General features: G+C 46.6%; 1 protein-coding gene across 1 annotated transcript in view; it reads left to right on the top strand.

Moving 5' to 3' along the window:
- Window positions 1-2,642: 2,642 nt before the first annotated feature.
- Window positions 2,643-16,602, top strand: part of LOC311614453 (AP-3 complex subunit sigma-2) — a 29,218-nt gene continuing 15,258 nt past the window's right edge. The window contains exons 1-4 of the mRNA XM_084869315.1: window positions 2,643-2,798; window positions 5,662-5,753; window positions 6,388-6,499; window positions 7,866-7,937. Coding sequence (XP_084725441.1) covers window positions 2,730-2,798; window positions 5,662-5,753; window positions 6,388-6,499; window positions 7,866-7,937 — 345 coding nt within the window. The 5' untranslated portion in view covers window positions 2,643-2,729. The remainder of the gene's footprint in view (window positions 2,799-5,661; window positions 5,754-6,387; window positions 6,500-7,865; window positions 7,938-16,602) is intronic.

Genomic DNA, 16,602 nt, shown 5'->3' with positions numbered 1-16,602 from the left:
CTGGCCGGGCATTTTTTTCTTTTTAATCTTTATTGTTGAAAGATTAAAAAGACATATTGTTTATATGTCCCCTTTTCCCTCCATTGCCCTCTCCTGCCCCTGTCGCCCCAGGCCTTCACACCCTATTCTGTGTCCATGGGTTATGCATATATGCACACAAGTTCAGTGGTTGATCTCTCCCTGCCTTACCTCTGAGGTTTGACAGTCTGTTCCATGTTTCTATGTCTCTGGGTCTATTTTTGTTCACCAGTTTATGAGATTATCCTTTTTCCATTGTTATATAATCACTTTCCATATTGCTACTGGAGTCTTCATAACCATTATTATTATTTTTTTAAGATAGGCTACCATTTAATAGCTCTATCATTGTCCAATTTTGGGGTAATTCTTTGGTTCCTTTTTAAAGATATATATATATATATTTTTAAGTGATTTTTTTACAGAGGAAGGGAGAGAGAGAGAGTTAGAAACATAGATGAGAGAGAAATATCAATCAGCTGCCTCCTTCACACCCCCCTACTGGGAATGTGCCCGCAGCCAAGGCACATGCCTTTGACCAGAATCAAACCTGGGACCCTTCAGTCCGCAGGCCTACGCTCTATCCACTGAGCCAAATCGGTTCTGGCTGCTAACACTTTTAAAAATTGTATTTAATAAGGTGAAAATACTTTAATTTTAAAGTTAATACTTTATTTTAATTAGCCTTTCCCCCATTAATAGCGAGCTTAAACATTTTCATTTCCTAGATGTGTTTCCTCTTTTGTTATTCCGTTTCTTTGTCCATTTATCTACTAAGGGAGTAGCTCTTTTCGGTTTATCACAGCTATTTCTGTTTTAAAATATAACCATTTGCCATATTTTATGAGACTGATGCGCTGCCTACTGCGCTAAGGAGGCAGCTCCTTGGCCATGATTTTAACAACTTTTCCATTTTTATTTGTTCCCACATTTAAAAATTGGTTTTACAAATACAAAGTCTTTATATAGAGCTGATGACTTGTGATTTTTATCGCTTCTAAGATATTCTTTTCAGCTGTTACGCTACTTCATTTTCCTCCATTTTTGGTTATTACCTAGTTTTATATTTAAGTCTCTAAACCACTTTACTAGACTTTAATTTTAGAAGGATATGAAGTGAGATAACGAAATTGTTTAATTTCAAATTGCTAACCAGTTATGCCAACATATTTATTGCATTTCCCCCCACTGTCAGGTTATCATTTCTCCTACATCACATAGTAAATTATTTCAATTAGCCATTATATTTCAGTGGGTTTGCTATAATGACAATGTGACTATCACAGTAGGTTTTGATAGTTGGCAGAGCTAAGTCCCCTCTTCTTTTAGAATTTTCTTTGGTACTCCTCTCAATATTGAAAACATTTTGTCAAGTTTCAGTGCATATTACTGCCTTTTGGATTTTTTTGAATTAAACAACCTTGGCTACAAGACTAATACATTTTTTAAAATATATTTTATTGATTTTTTTACAGAGAGGAAGGGAGAAGGATAGAGAGCTAGAAACATCGATCAGCCGTTTCTTGCACACCCTCCACTGGGGACGTGCCCGCAACCAAGGTACATGCCCTTGACCGGAATCGAACCTGAAACCCTTCAGTCCGCAGGCCGACGCTCTATCCACTGAGCCAAACCAGTTTAGGCTAGAGTAATACATATTTATTTTAGAAAAAGTATTGATCGATTTTGAGAAATAGAGAAACATTCATTTGTTGGGTCTAATGTTATTTTTTTAAACATTTTAAAATTGATTTCAGAGAGGAAGGGAGAGGGGGAGAGAGAGAGATTCATGATGAAACAGAATCATTGATCAGCTGCCTCCTGCACGCCCATACAGCTTGTGAGGGCCGGGCATGGGTCCAATACATTTTAAAGGTGCTTGAAACATTCCCAGTCATTTGTATAATGTAGCCTAAGAAGGTGCTCCACCTCACCCCGACTGTCATTAAACGTAAAAAAAATAACAAACTTTACCAATATGGGGTCGCCTGTACCTTTTCAATGGGATTGCATTAGCGATCTCTTGATTCCACCATTCATATCTACTATGGATGGAATCCAAGAAAGAAAAGAAAGGAAAGGAAAGGGAAGGGAAGGGAAGGGAAGGGAAGGGAAGGGAAGGGAAGAAAAGGGAAGGGAAGGGAAGGAGGAAAGAAAGAAGAAAAGGAGGAAGGAAAGGAGGAAAGAGGAGGAAAGAAAGAAAGAAGAAAAGAAATCAAGAAAGAAAAGAAAAGAAAAAAGAAAGAGAAAGATCTTAACGTGCTCCAACTAGGAAAAGGCTAAATTAGCCTGTATCTCATAGAGGGCAAGCAGGACATTATGTCGGGATGTGGATGGGAAGAGAGGGAGGCCTCCGCCACTTCGCGCAGGCGTTCCTGCGTGGGAACCTGCTTCTCCCACGTGATCGGTGAGGCGAGCGGTCGATCTGGGCAAAGGACACAGATCCAGGGCTCGCATCCCGGCCAGGCTGACCGAGGAGACAACCCTCCCAGCCTCGGGGTCTCGTGGTCCCCCCCCATAACCCTATCCCCGCGGGCCTGCAGCGCGTCCTGGCTCCTTCTCCGCGATCCGGCCCTCAGGCGCAGCAAGGGGGGGCGTTTCCGCCGGCCGCTTTTCAATGGCGCACCCACCGGAAGTGCCCGAGTTGTGGCGGAAGTTGATGTTTTCTGGAGACAGCAGGCTGCTGGGAAGGAGCGTGACGGCCGGCAGAGATGATTCAGGCGATTCTGGTTTTCAACAACCACGGGAAGCCGCGGCTGGTCCGCTTCTACCAGCGCTTCGTGAGTGCGGCCCGGCTGCGTCACGTCCCTCCGGGGCACCGCGTCCCCTTCCTCCCGATCCCCAGGCCCCAGCGGGCCCCCCTCTCCGCTGCCCATCTCGGGCTCCCTCACCACGCGTGACCCTCACACGCCGACCTCTTTCCCGCTCTCCCTGACCCCTTTCCGGACCCTGGCATTTCTATGCCATTTTGTTTTTATTATTATTTTTTTAAAATATATTTTATTGATTTTTTTACAGACAGGAAGAGGGAGGGATAGAGAGTTAGAAACATCGTTGAGAGAGAAACATCGATCAGCTGCCTCCTGCACACCCCCTACTGGGGATGCGCCCGCAACCAAGGTACATGCCTTTGACTGGAATCGAACCTGGGACCCTTCATTCCGCAGGCTGATGCTCTGTCCATTGAGCCACACCGGTTAGGGCTCTATGCCATTTTGTGACACCTCCTTGCTCTCCAGGCTCTCTGTAAGTGACCGGGGTGCCTCAAGGAGACCCTGACTGAAACATCAATAATGAGAGAATCATTGATCGACTGCCTCCTGCACACCCCATACTGGGGATGGAGCCTGCAACCCGGGCATGTGCTCTTGACCGGAATCAAACCTGGGACCATCCTGTCTACACACCAGTGCTCTAACCACTGAGCCAATCCAGCTAGGGCCATGTACTACAAGTTTTTATGTGGACATGTGTTTTTCATTCCTCTTGATTTTATACCTAGGAGTAGAATTTCTGGGTCCTACGGCCGCTTTATGGTGAACATTTTGAGGAATTGCCCAATTTTTTCCAAGTGACTGAACCCTTTGGCATTCCCATTGCAGTATGCATTCCAATTTCTCTACCTCCCTGGTGACTTTTACTGTTTTCCATGAAAGATGTCTTAGTGAGTGTGAAGTAGGTTTTTATTGTGGTTTTAATTCCCATTTCCCTAATGTCTAATGATGTCGAGCATCTTTTCCTGTCCTTATTAACCATTTGTACTATCTTTGAAGAACATAGTATTTTTGTAAAAACCATATTAGCTTAGGAGTGAAAATTAACCTTGTAAAAAGAAAAGTATTGAAGGATATGAGGGATTATTAAAATAATGGGGGGGAGGAGAAACAATTGTAGTAATCTGAACAATAAAGATTTATTAAAATAGTCGAAACCGGTGTGGCTCAGTGGTAGAGCGTCGGTCTGCGGACTGAAAGGTCCCAGGTTCGATTCCGGTCAAAGGCATGTACATTGGTTGCGGGCACATCCCCAGTAGGGGTTGTGCAAGAGGCAGCTGGTCGATGTTTCTCTCTCATTGATGTTTCTAGCTCTCTATCCCTCTCTCCTCCTCTCTGTAAAAAAAATCAATAAAATATATTTTAAACAAAAGATTTATTAAAATAAAGAAAGAAAAAAAAAGAATAAAATAAATAATTGAGGTCTAACCTTAGCTGGTTTGGCTCAGTGGATAGAGCGTTGGCTTGCAGACTGAAAGGTCCCGGGTTTGATTCCAGTCAAGGGCACATGCTTGGGTTGTGGGCACATCCCCAGTGTGAGGTGTGTAGGAGGCAGCCAATCAATTATTCTCATCATTGATGTTTCTATCTTTCTCTCCCTCTCCCTTCCTCTCTGAATTCAATAAAAATAATAATAATCACTGAGGACTAGAAACAATTGGTAGTTTACCTTTTTGTTGAGTTAGAAATTCGGTAGCTTCATCATTTCATATTTTTTCCACCATCTGCTGCCACCTCCTGAGATGTTTTTCTCAGTTTAAAAAAGTGCTGATGCTTCCCTCTGCGAGCTTGAAGTGGAAACCAGGAAAATACCTGGTCGATTTACTCAGATTTACAAGGGCCAGTGATTAGTATGTTTTCATTCATCCGTCAGTAAATACCGAGCCGCTGTGCTAGTGTACCCATGGCGAGTCAAAGTTCTGAAAAATGGTTTCTCCACCGTGACATTTTCCCTGTTTTTACCTCTATTTCTTTCCAATAACTAAACATTTCAAGTATAAATTGCTGCAGAAAGAAAGGTATTAACATTTAAAAATATACATATTTTATTGATTTTTTTTTTTTTTACAGAGAGGAAGGGAGAGAGAGAGAAACATCAATGAGAGAGAAACACCGATCAGCTGCCTCCTGCACACTCCCTACTGGGGATGTGCCCACAACCAAGGTGCATGCCCTTGATCGGAATCGAACCCGGGACCTTTCAGTCCTCAGGCTGATCCTCTATCCACTGAGCCAAACTGGTTTCATTGGTATTAACATTTTTGAATCTATTACGTATCTGACTCTTAGGGCAAGTCCAGTCTGAAGGTTTGTTTGCTATAGGTTAGGGGTGTCGAACTCAATCAGAGAAGGGGCCAAAATCTAAAATCCAGCCTAAATCGCGGGCCGAATGGTTTACTGAACAGTCATAAACTGACAATGTCATAAACTGATAGCGGAGTGCAGTGATGACAGCGCGGTGCGGGCCACATTGCAAGGCCTGGTGGGCTGGATTTGGCCCGCGGGCCTTGTGTTTGACACATGTGCTATAGGTCAATGCTCAACCACTGAGTCACGCTGTCTGAGCAATACACTCTTGCTTAATTCCTGTAACAGAGCCTTGTCCATTTTTCCAGAGATTCCCCTATTATTATTATTTTTTTTCTCTACTCATCCCTTTTTTCTGGGACCTGGTACCATATGTTCAGATCATTCCCAGCTTGGAAGCACTTCTCTCCCTGTCCACCTCCATCAGTGGGATACATTTCCAGATGCCCCAGCTCAGTGGTCGGCAAACTCATTAGCCAACAGAGCGGCGAACCTCCATTGCGAGCCGCAGTTTGCCGACCACTGCCCCCTGCTGACTCACTTTACTTCTTTCATCCCACAGCCCGAAGAAATTCAGCAGCAGATCGTCCGAGAGACCTTCCATCTGGTTCTCAAACGGGATGACAACATCTGTAACTTCCTGGAGGGCGGGAGGTGAGTGACCAGCTTCCGGTTTCTGCCCACGTGTCCTCCCCCTTTTGGGGGGCCTTCGTCATTCCTGCTGGAGGCAGCGCCCACGTGACAGCTGGGTACCCGGTGCAGCCGGGCGGAGCTGACCTCGGCATGACGGGCTGAGGGAGAGACCCCATTCCGTTTGGAAGCTGTTGAACGGTTGTGTTTCGGATTTTTCTCCCTTAGAGGTTTGGTTTCTGGGAGGATGGGCAGAAAAAAAAAAAGGTGAGGGAAGTGATTTAGGCACCACTGCCAAGCGTGGTCACACTCGCCTGGTAGAACTGGCCTATGCTTTGGCCAGTCCTCCCCCTGTGTGCTGGCTCAGGTCCCAATTCCCTGGGACAGGGTTGCTCTTTGATGTGTTTAATTAAGATGCAGGGATTTAGCCGAAGCCGGTTTAGCTCAGTGGATAGAGCGGCGGCCTGCGGACTGAAAGGTCCCAGGTTTGATTCCGGTCAAGGGCATGTACCATGGTTGTGGGCACATCCACAGTAGGGGGTGTGCAAGAGGCAGCTGATGGATGTTTCTAACTCTCTATCCCTCCTCTCTGTAAAAAAAATCAATAAAATATATTTTTAAAAAATGCGGGGATTTAAGTGTTTTCTGTCTTCCACAGCTTGATTGGTGGTTCTGATTACAAACTGATCTATCGGCACTACGCTACCCTCTACTTCGTATTTTGTGTGGATTCATCCGAGAGTGAACTTGGGATCTTGGACCTCATCCAGGTACGTGCAGTCAGCTAATGACAGCAGGTGCTTTAGGGTTTGTTTTGGGGTGTTTTTTTTTTGTTTGTTTTTTTTAACATATTTTATTGATTTTGTACAGAGAGGAAGGGAGAGAGATAGAAAGGGAGAGAGATAGAGAGTTAGAAACATCGATGAGAGAGAATCATGATATTCTCGCAACCAAGGTACATGCCCTTGACTGGAATCGAACCCGGGACCTTTCGGTCCCCAAGCCGATGCTCTATCCATTGAGCCAAACCGGTTTCAGCTGCTTTGGGTTTTTGAGTAGCCATCCTATAGATTCTTTTGTCAGTCTCTGTACTGATACTGGTAAAGTTGCCAGATGTCCACCAGATGGTGCTATGAGAAAGCTCCACTGCAACCCTTCAACACCTAGAGCTTCTGGGTTCATTGGTTCCTACCATCCCTCTCGCTGCCCTTGGTTTTTATGTTCATTTGTGTACATTTCCAGTAGCTCGCTACTTGTTTTTTTGCTTTTCAACCATTTCCTTTTCTCGCCGTTCTTGTCATTTCTCTGCCTACCAGCTAGAGCGTCTTCTCGCGCACTCATTGCTGTTTTTGCCTCTGATGAAACAGAGGCTAGCACTCAGTCAGTTAAACTTTCACTAAATCTTTTTTTTTTATATATATATATATATATATATATATATATATATTATATTGATTTTTACAGAGAGGAAGGGAGAGGGATAGAGAGTTAGAAACGTCGATGAGAGAGAAACATCGACCAGCTGCCTCCTGCACACCCCCCACTGGGGATGTGCCCGCAACCAATGTACATGCCCCCGACCGGAATCAAACCCAGGACCCCTCAGTCCGCAGGCCGAGGCTCTATCCACGGAGCCACACCGGTTTCGGCTATTCCTTGGGGTTCTTCATCTTGATCATGAACTTGAATGATGGTGTTTTGAGGCTTGAGGGGAAAAATACACGTGACTGCTCCATATATGTGTGTGTGTGTGTGTGTGTGTATGTATGTATATATATATATACACACACATATATGTACATATATATGTTCTTTTTTATTTCTTTTTATTTAGAGAGAGGGAGAGGGAGAGGGAGAGAGAAACAACCCCTTATCTCTAAGCCACAGAGCAATAAAGGAAGACACACACAGGCTGCTAAACAAACAAGAAACACAAACAAGATGATCTCTTAGAAATTAAAATCCCGAGAGGAAAATGGGAGAGCAAAGATAAGAAAATGAGGAGGTTCTGTTTTGTTTGAGATTTACATCAGGTACCCGGTACCACGGCTTCGCCCTTTGCTTTCCCGTGTGCTGTTTGCGAAGATGTGACTATTTCCCGTTTCTCTCCTTTACCGGCTTCTCTGTGTTTCCCAGGTTTTTGTGGAGACCCTGGATAAATGCTTCGAAAACGTTTGCGAATTGGATCTGATCTTCCACATGGATAAGGTACCTTCTCTCCCAAACCAGGGTTCCCAGGAAGCCAAGCGCCTCAGCCATCCCTCTGCACCAGGGGTCTTCAAACTACGGCCCGCGGGCCACATGCGGCCCGCAGAGGAGTCTGATCCGGCCCGCCAGGTTTTTTGGGTAGTGAGCGTAGCCGAGGTGTTACAGTAGGAATTAGTAGTTCATATAGTCCAGCCCTCCAGCTCTCTGAGGGACCGTGATCTGGCCCCCACTTTAAAAAGTTTGAGGACCCCTGCTCTGCACCTTCATGTGCTTTCTTTTGTGCTTTTTCCCTTGGGACATTCCTAGAACCTGGTTTTGCTTTTTTCTTAATATGTTTTTAAAAATATATATTTTATTGATTTTTTTTTTTTTACAGCGAGGAAGGGAGAGTAATAGAGAGTTAGAAACATCGATGAGAGAGAAACACCAATCAGCTGCCTCCTGTACACCTCCCATTGGGGCTGTGCCTGCAACCAAGGTCCATGCCCTTGACCGGAATCGAACCTGGGACCTTTCAGTTCACAGGCCAACGCTCTATCCACTGAGCCAAACCAGTCAGGGCTCTTAATATGTCTTTTTGACGCTCAACCAACTAAGCCATACTGGTTGGGCCTAGAACTGTTTTATATATATATATATTTTACTGATTTGAGAAGGGAAGGGAGAGGGAGAGAGAGAGATAGAAATATCAGTGATGAGAGAGAATCATGGATCAGCTGCCTCCTGCAGGCCCTCTACTGGGGATCGAGCCCATAACCCAGGCATGTGCCCTGACCAGGAATCGAACCCCGACCTTCTGGTTCATAGGTCGACGTTCAACCACTGAGCTACGTCAGCTGGGCAGAACCCGTTTTCATTTACTAACTTAAGTGTGATAGTTTTGGGGGTTCTTTGCAAAGATCCGTTCCTAGTGGTAACACACAGGGATCACTCTTGGGCCTGTATCATGGTTCGGCTTTCCATTACAGACCTCCTGGTGGGTGGCAGCCATGCCCCCGGAATGCCTGGCTGTCGGGCTGAACGGTGAGATCAGTAGATTTATGTTGGTTATCAGATGAGATTCCCGGCAACGGTTCAGTGAGAGTGAAGCTTTCACATAATCCCGACACCGAGGCTTTGACTTCCCCGGTGAAATTTTTACTTTTCCTGAACAGGAGAGCGGTGACTAAGGCATCGTTAACGTAGCCTTAGGTCATGTGACGCTCTGCGGAGGAGCTGATGTCAGGCCGGATCGGAGGGGTTCAGAGTCCCATGTTCCCTGGCGTGGCCTCCGCCCTCGAGATCCAGATTAGACCTGGGCGATTGCCGGCCAGGGCAGGGCAGCTGCCGCAGGTGATTTGTCCAGAGGTCCATGCAGCTCCGGTTTGGCTTGGTCCTGGTTTTTCTCCAGCTGGTTGTCATGGGGACCCTGGGCCCTTGGAAGGTGGTAGTGATTTTTTTGGATGCTCTGTGCTCATTGCTAAGCCATGGTCCTTTATGACACTGTTTCCATCCCGATGGGGCAGATGTTTGTATTTTTATCTTTTCATAATGTTTTTAATCCGCACCCGAGGATATTTTTCCATTGATTTTTATTTTTATTGATTTTAAAAATATATTTGATTGGCCGAAGCCAGTTTGGCTCAGTGGATAGAGCGTCGGCCTGCGGACTGAAGGGTCCCGGGTTCGATTCCGGTCAAGGGCATGGACCTTGGTTGCGGGCACATCCCCAGTGGGGGGTGTGTAGGAGGCGGCTGGTCGATGATTCTCATCGATGTTTCTAACTCTATCCCTCTCTCTTCCTCTCTGTAAAAAATAAAAAAAAAAATAAATATATATATATTAAAAAATATATATATATATATTTGATTGATTCTCTACAGAGAGGAAGGGATAGAGAGCTAGAAACATCGATGAGAGAGAAACATCGACCAGCCGCCTCCTGGACATCCCCCACTGGGGACGTGCCCGCAACCAAGGTACATGCCCTTGACCGGAATCGAACCCGGGACCCTTCAGTCCGCAGGCCACGACGCTCTATCCATTGAGCAACACCGGTTTCGGCTCCATTGATTTTTAGAGAGAGTGAAAGAGAGAGGGAAAGACACAGAAGTAGCGATGTGAGAGAAACACACTGATTGGTTGCCTCCTGCACATGCGCCCCAACCAGGGCCCGGGCCAGGGAGGAGCCTGCAACCTAGGTATTATACATGCCCTGGACAGGAATCGAACCTGGGACCCTTTAGTCTGCAGGCCGATGCTCTATCCACTGATCCATACTGGCTAGGGTGAGGCGGGTGTTATTAGTCTAGGGACTCTCAGTCTCAGTGCCCTCTCCCAGGCTCTCGGGGCACTCTGCAGGCTGGCGCAGTCTGGGCATTCTCAGGATTGGCTGCTGGAACGCAGGGAAGTTCCTCTCAGCATCTACCCTGACACTGACTTCACAAGGAGCCTGGTATAAGGGAATTTCAGAGTGGTCGGCAAACTGCAGCTCGCGAGCCACAGGCGGCTCTTTGGCCCCTTGAGTGTGGCTTTTCCACAAAATACCACGGCCTGGGCGAGTCTGTTTTGAAGAAGTGGCGTTAGGAGAAGTGTAAGTTTAAAACATGTGGCTCTCCAAAGACATTTCAATCATTGTACTGCTGATATTTGGCTCCGTTGACTAAGGAGTTTGCCGACCACTGGGCTATGACATTGGTGAGTTGTTGTTCATATCGATTAGCCCATGGCACAGTGGTTTCATGTCCGTCATTTTATTTCAAGTTGTGTTAACCTGTCGTGACATTAAACTAGGACTTGCTGTACTTGACTTGGCGCTCCTCAAGCCTCACAAGGCGTCCGGAACCCTGGTTGCCGGTTCGATTCCCAGTCAGGGCACATGCCCGGGTGGTGGGCTTGATCCCCAGTAGGCTGTGTGCAAGAGTTAGCTGATTGATGTTTCCCTCTTACATCAGTGTTTCCCTCTCTCTCTCTCTCTCTCCCTCCCTCTCTCTCTCTCTCTCTCTCTCTCTCTCTCTCTCTTCCTCTTCACCTATCTAAAAGTATATTTTTAAAATATATTTTATTGATTTTTTACAGAGAAGAAGAGAGAGGGATGTAGACTTAGAAACATCGATGAGAAAGGAACATCTACCAGCTGCCTCCTGCACAGGGGATGTGCCCGCAACCAAGGAACATGCCCTTGCCCAGAATCGAACCAGGATCCCTCAGTCCGCACTCCAAGGCTCTATCCACTGAGCCTAACCGGTTTCAGCATCTAAAAGTATTTTTTTTTTTAAGTTTTTATCTTATCTCCTGAGATAATGGTGAGCTTTTATCTTATCATTCTCATGCTATTTTTAAAATATTTGTGAGGATATTTAAATATTTAAATATTTAAGTATTTAAATATTTAAAATATTTGCTAGGGCGGTAAAATAATTCAGGCCCAAGTACTTCACTGGACGTGGCTTTAAAAGGAAATAAAATGCCTTGAACTTGTTGTTTCTCCTATGTCTTATCTTCACGTGCGTTCCAGGCAGGATTTTGATACGCTTGGGCTTCTTGTACAGTCTGAGGGGCTGTAATGTTGGATTGCTCTTACGACATCAGGAAGTTGGGTTTCGGAAAGTGAAGAGGCGACTTTTGGTCTGCCCACCTGTGGAATGCCCGTATGTGACTTCCTTTCCCTGGCGTCTCAGGCTTATCTTGGCCCTCCTAGCTCAGCCCTATCTCCTTTTCGAGAATAGAAAGTGATCTTTTCACTCGGAAGCAAAGGCCGCGTTGTAAGATCTCTGGAGTAAACAGCTTGAACTCTCTGTTCTTCTTGATTGAGGACTCTCTCCAGGAACTCGCATCGGTGCCTCGACCTTTACACTCTGCGCGGGGCTGTCCTGGGTGTGGACCCGTCACCCCGAGCAGGTGTGGCTGGGCCAGCTGCCCCGAGGGAGGACTAGGGAGGACAGTCCTGCTGCCTGGCAGTGTGTCACTTTCTGCTCTTGGGATTTCTCTTTCTGCTCCTGTGTTGTTGTTGTTGTTTAAATATATTTTTATTGATTTCAGAGAGGAAGGGAGAGGGAATGGGAGATAGAAACATCGACGATGAGAGAGAATCATGGATCGGCTGCCTCCTGCACATCCCCCAATGGGGATCAAGCCCGCAAACCAGGTACGTGCCCTGACTGGGTATCGAACCGTGACCTCCTGGTTCATAGGTTGACACTCAACCACTGAGCCACACCAGCAGGCCCCGTAGAGTCCTTCTTATACCTGGTTCTCGGTTATTTGCATTTGGCACATTTGCTTTGGTATCTCTCTAGATATGCACATTTCCCCTGAAACCCCTGAAAGTTAGTGGCAGGCATTGTTAACTTTTGATCACCAAGTCCATCAGCAGACATCGCTGAAGATCAAGGGCATTGTCTCAGATCGTGTGCTGTGCCTAATTCTCTAACCTACTCAATGGCGACATAACTAATTAGCAGCCACAACATAAGTAACATATTTAGGAAATGTAATGCTAATAAATACTCTTTTCTAATTTTTTAAAATTGATTTCAGAGAGAAAGGGAGAAGGAAAGAGAAATAGAAACATCAGCGATGAGAGAGAATCACGTCCCCTGAGTGGAATCGAACTTGGGACCCTTTAATCCCTGGGAGGCCACTAACCACTGAGCCACACTGGAGAGGGCTCGTCTTGTTCTCGCTCCAGGGAGCAATCAAAAGCACTGCATCTGGCCGAAACCGGATTGCCCCAGTGGACAGAGCGTCGGCCTGTGGACTGAGAGGTCCCAGGTTCGATTCCGGTCAAGGGCATGTACCTTAGTTGTGGGCACATCCCCAATAGGGGAGTGTGCAAGAGGCAGCTGATTAATGACTCTCTCTCATCGATGTTTCTAACTCTCTATCCCTCTCTCTTCCTCTCTGTGAAAAATCAATCAATAAAATATATTTTAAAAAAACACACACAAAAAAACACTGCATCTGGTCAAATATACAATAGATAGCAAATCGCACTTCATAGACCTGTGTGTAAATTACACCAAATGATCCAGTGTCTACTCAGGAGCTCTTTTATGTCAGGACATTGGATCAGAGGCAGAGAAAAATGGGACTGTGGAGAAATGGCTGTTTCAGAGACCGCGCTCTGAAATCCAGGGGGCAGGAGAGATGGGGGCCCGGTGGCAGCTTTTGGCTGGGAGCCCGGGGTCCCGGATGCGGGAGCACGCTGGCAGCACTGGGGGCCCTTGGGTGCCGAGTGTGGCGCAGCCTAAGGACAGCTGGGTGAACACCTCAGATGTGACGACAGTTTGAGGCAGATCGGTGCCACGTGAGAGAGCAAGGAGGCTGTATAAATTCCTGAGGGAGCTGTCATCGGGCCAAGGGGACGGGACAGCTGCCAAGTGCCAGGCCTGTGCCAGGTGCATGTCCAATCGTCTTACATAACGTGGGTGTGGTGCCCCCCTGTCACAGATCAGCACGCTGAGGCTTAAACTAAGGGGCCCCAAACTTTAAAAATTCATGTTTTAGCCCGACTGGCATGGCTCGGTGGTTGAACGTCAACTTATGAACCAGGAAGTCCCGGTTCAATTCCCGGTCAGGGCACGCGCCCGGGTTGTGGTCTGGATCCCCAGTGTGGGGCGTGCAGGAGGCAGCTGATCAATGATTCTTTCTGCTCATTGATTAAGCAACCCTCTTCTTTTTTTTTTTTTTTTAATATATTTTATTGATTTTGTACAGAGAGGAAGAGAGAGAGATAGAGAGTTAGAAACATCGATGAGAGAGAGTCATCGATCAGCCGCCTCCTGCACACCCCCTACTGGGGATATGCCCGCAACCAAGGTACATGCCCTTGACCGGAATCGAACCTGGGTGCCTTCAGTCCCCAAGCCGCCGCTCTATCCATTGAGCCAAACCAGTCTCGGCAATTAGGCAACCCTCTTAAAGACCACTTTGTGGTTCAGCTTCTTCCGTTGTAAAATAGGGATGATGCCATATTTTACCAATTTAGTCTCCCTTTTTTCTGATAATTATGATTTAAAAAAATATTTTATTGATTTTGTACAAAGAGGAAGGGAGAGAGATAGAGAGTTGGAAACATTGAGAGAGAGTCATCGATCAGCTGCCTCTTGCACACCCCGTACTGGGGATATGCCCGCAACCAAGGTACATGCCCTTGACTGGAATCGAACCCGGGGCCCTTCAGTCCCCAAGCCGATGCTCTATCCATTGAGCCAAACCGGTCCCGGCTGATAATTATGATTTTAACATGTCAGATCAAGATTTGTTTTACAGTCGTGGCATTTATAGTTTGATTGATGTTTTTCTTTTTTGGGGGGGTACATATAGCAGTGGTGTGATCTATAGACCGTGGAGTCTTAGCTCTGCTGAAAAACATTAACATCCACTATTCATGGTGATTTTTAAAAAAATGTATTTTATTGATTTTGTACAGGGAGGAAGAGAGAGGGACAGAGAGTCAGAAACATCGATAAGAGAAAATCATCGATCAGCTGCCTCTTGCACAGCATCCACTGGGGATGTGCCTGCAACCAAGGTACATGCCCTTGATCAGAATCGAACCCAGGACCTTTCAGTCCGCAGGCCGACGCTCTGTCCCCTGAGCCAAACCGGTTTCGGCTCATGGTGATTTTGAGGATTGCAGTTAGTAATTGCTCAGCTCAGTAAATGGTGGTTTTTGATCTTTCTTTTTAATTTTTTTTTTTTCCCTACCATTCTCCCTCCAAATTCTGCCTTCACTCCATCCTTACACCTGCTTGATGACATAGTTAAAGGGCTTTTGACTCTCTCACCCCTTGTCTGAGCTCTTCTGTGGCTCTGTGCCGCCTCCAAAGCCTTCTGAATGCCGAGAGACACTGAGTGGCCGAGGGACGTGTGTTGTCCAGGTGCATGCCGGGAATGTACTCACAGAGATGCGACCACTGCAGAGGATGGAGCGGAGGCCCCTTCCCCTGCAGACCGTCCCCCCTGCCTCTCTCTCTCACCACCTGCCATCCCCGCCCTTGCACTTTGAGCTGCAGTAGCTCTGAGCTATTTAGACCTTGTCTGCAAGGAGATTACTGCTCTGTAAGGTTTCGATTCCCCGTGAGGGCTAGTGAGGGCGTGGTGGGGCCCAGGGCCGTTCCAGGAACTGCTCTTGAGAAGGAACAGGAAGCCGAAACTGGTTTCGCTCCTTGGATAGAGCGTCAGCCTGCGGACTGAAAGGTTCCGGGTTCGATTATGGTCAAGGGCATGTACCTTGGTTGCGGGCACATTCCTAGTAGGGGGTGTGCAAGATGCAGCTGATCGATGATTCTCTCTTATCGATGTTTCTAACTCTCTATCCCTCTCTCTTCCTCTTTGTAAAAAAATCAATAAAATATATATATATATATAAATAATAATAATAATAATAATAATAATCCCAGGGTGTAGAATCTCAGAGTGGTGGGCAGGGAGCACAGGTCAGGCCGGGAATGGACATGGCTCCATGCACATGGCTGCTCAGCAAAGAACTTCCCGGCAGTTCCCGCTGCTGCTCAGTAGACCAGGCAGCTGGGAGCAGCCTGAGCTCTCTGCCCCGAGGGGAAGGGTTTGTCTGTCTCCGGAGCCAAGAATCAGTCCCTGTGTCGGGAAGGAGGTTGGTCAAAAAGACTGACTGTCATTACTCCATCAACTAGTAGTCACTAACTGCGTACGTATCTCCATAACGGCCACATCATCTTGTTTTAGTTTTGGAATGGGCATCAGCAAGGAGTCTCGTTGTCCCCATTTTACAGATGAGGAAACAGGTTTAGATCCGGACCACCCGTAAGTGGCAGGGAAGTGGCTTCACAGAGAACCCTGACTCATAAATAGGAACTTGTTTCTTATTTTTTTTAAGGAAGGAATACTTTGCAACAAGTGCACCTTGCTGCCGTCAGCTATATTTATGCAGCGCTGAGAATTGAGTGATTTTTTTTTTTTTTTATTGGAGAAGAATTATTAGCAAGGCCTGAAGAATAGTTAATGAGTTGCTGGGAGATTTGTCATTCCTACCTCCGTTTACCATTTGTTTAAGCCCCACCCTTCTCCGAGCTTTTACAGTCTTTGTCCTTGGTCCTGGCACTTATCGCAGTCTGCCTTTTATTACAGATATTTTATGTCCCGTAGTTACCCTCAGCCTTACGGGGACAAGGTCCACCTGCCGTCCTCATTTCTTCCTTACAGCCCCGAACATCCCGGAGCGGGAGGCACGCCTCACGGCAGACATTGCTGCAGGTCGCGTTTTCTCAGGGAAAACCGGCCAGAGTCTTGGCCTTGACCCACGATCTTGTGTCTGGCGGGTCCCGGGGGCTCACCTGTGCAGGCTTAGCTTCTACAGAGTCAGCTCGAGCCATTCGGCAAAAAAAGAATGAGAATAAAAAACTCTAAATTCAGCCAAAACCAGTTTGGCTCAGTGGATAGAGCGTCGGCCTGCGGGCTGAAAGGTCCCAGGTTCGATTCTGGTCAAGGGCATGTACCTTGGTTGCGGGCACATCCCCGGTAGTGGGTGTGCAGGAGGCAGCTGATCGATGTTTTTATAGCTCTCTATCACTCTCCCTTCCTCTCTGTAAAAGAAAAATAAATTAAAATAAATAAATAAAACTCTAAATAATACAGAATGATTCTGCCCCCGATTCCGCTCGCTCAGCGAGGGGCTGGAGTGGGACATTTGAACGGGCTCTTC

This window comes from Pipistrellus hanaki, assembly GCF_964339955.1.
Source record: "Pipistrellus hanaki genome assembly, chromosome: 21".
Classification (NCBI taxonomy): Eukaryota; Metazoa; Chordata; class Mammalia; order Chiroptera; family Vespertilionidae; genus Pipistrellus; species Pipistrellus hanaki.
The sequence above is the reverse complement of the archived record's forward strand: the minus strand, read 5'-3'. Positions and strand labels throughout refer to the sequence as shown.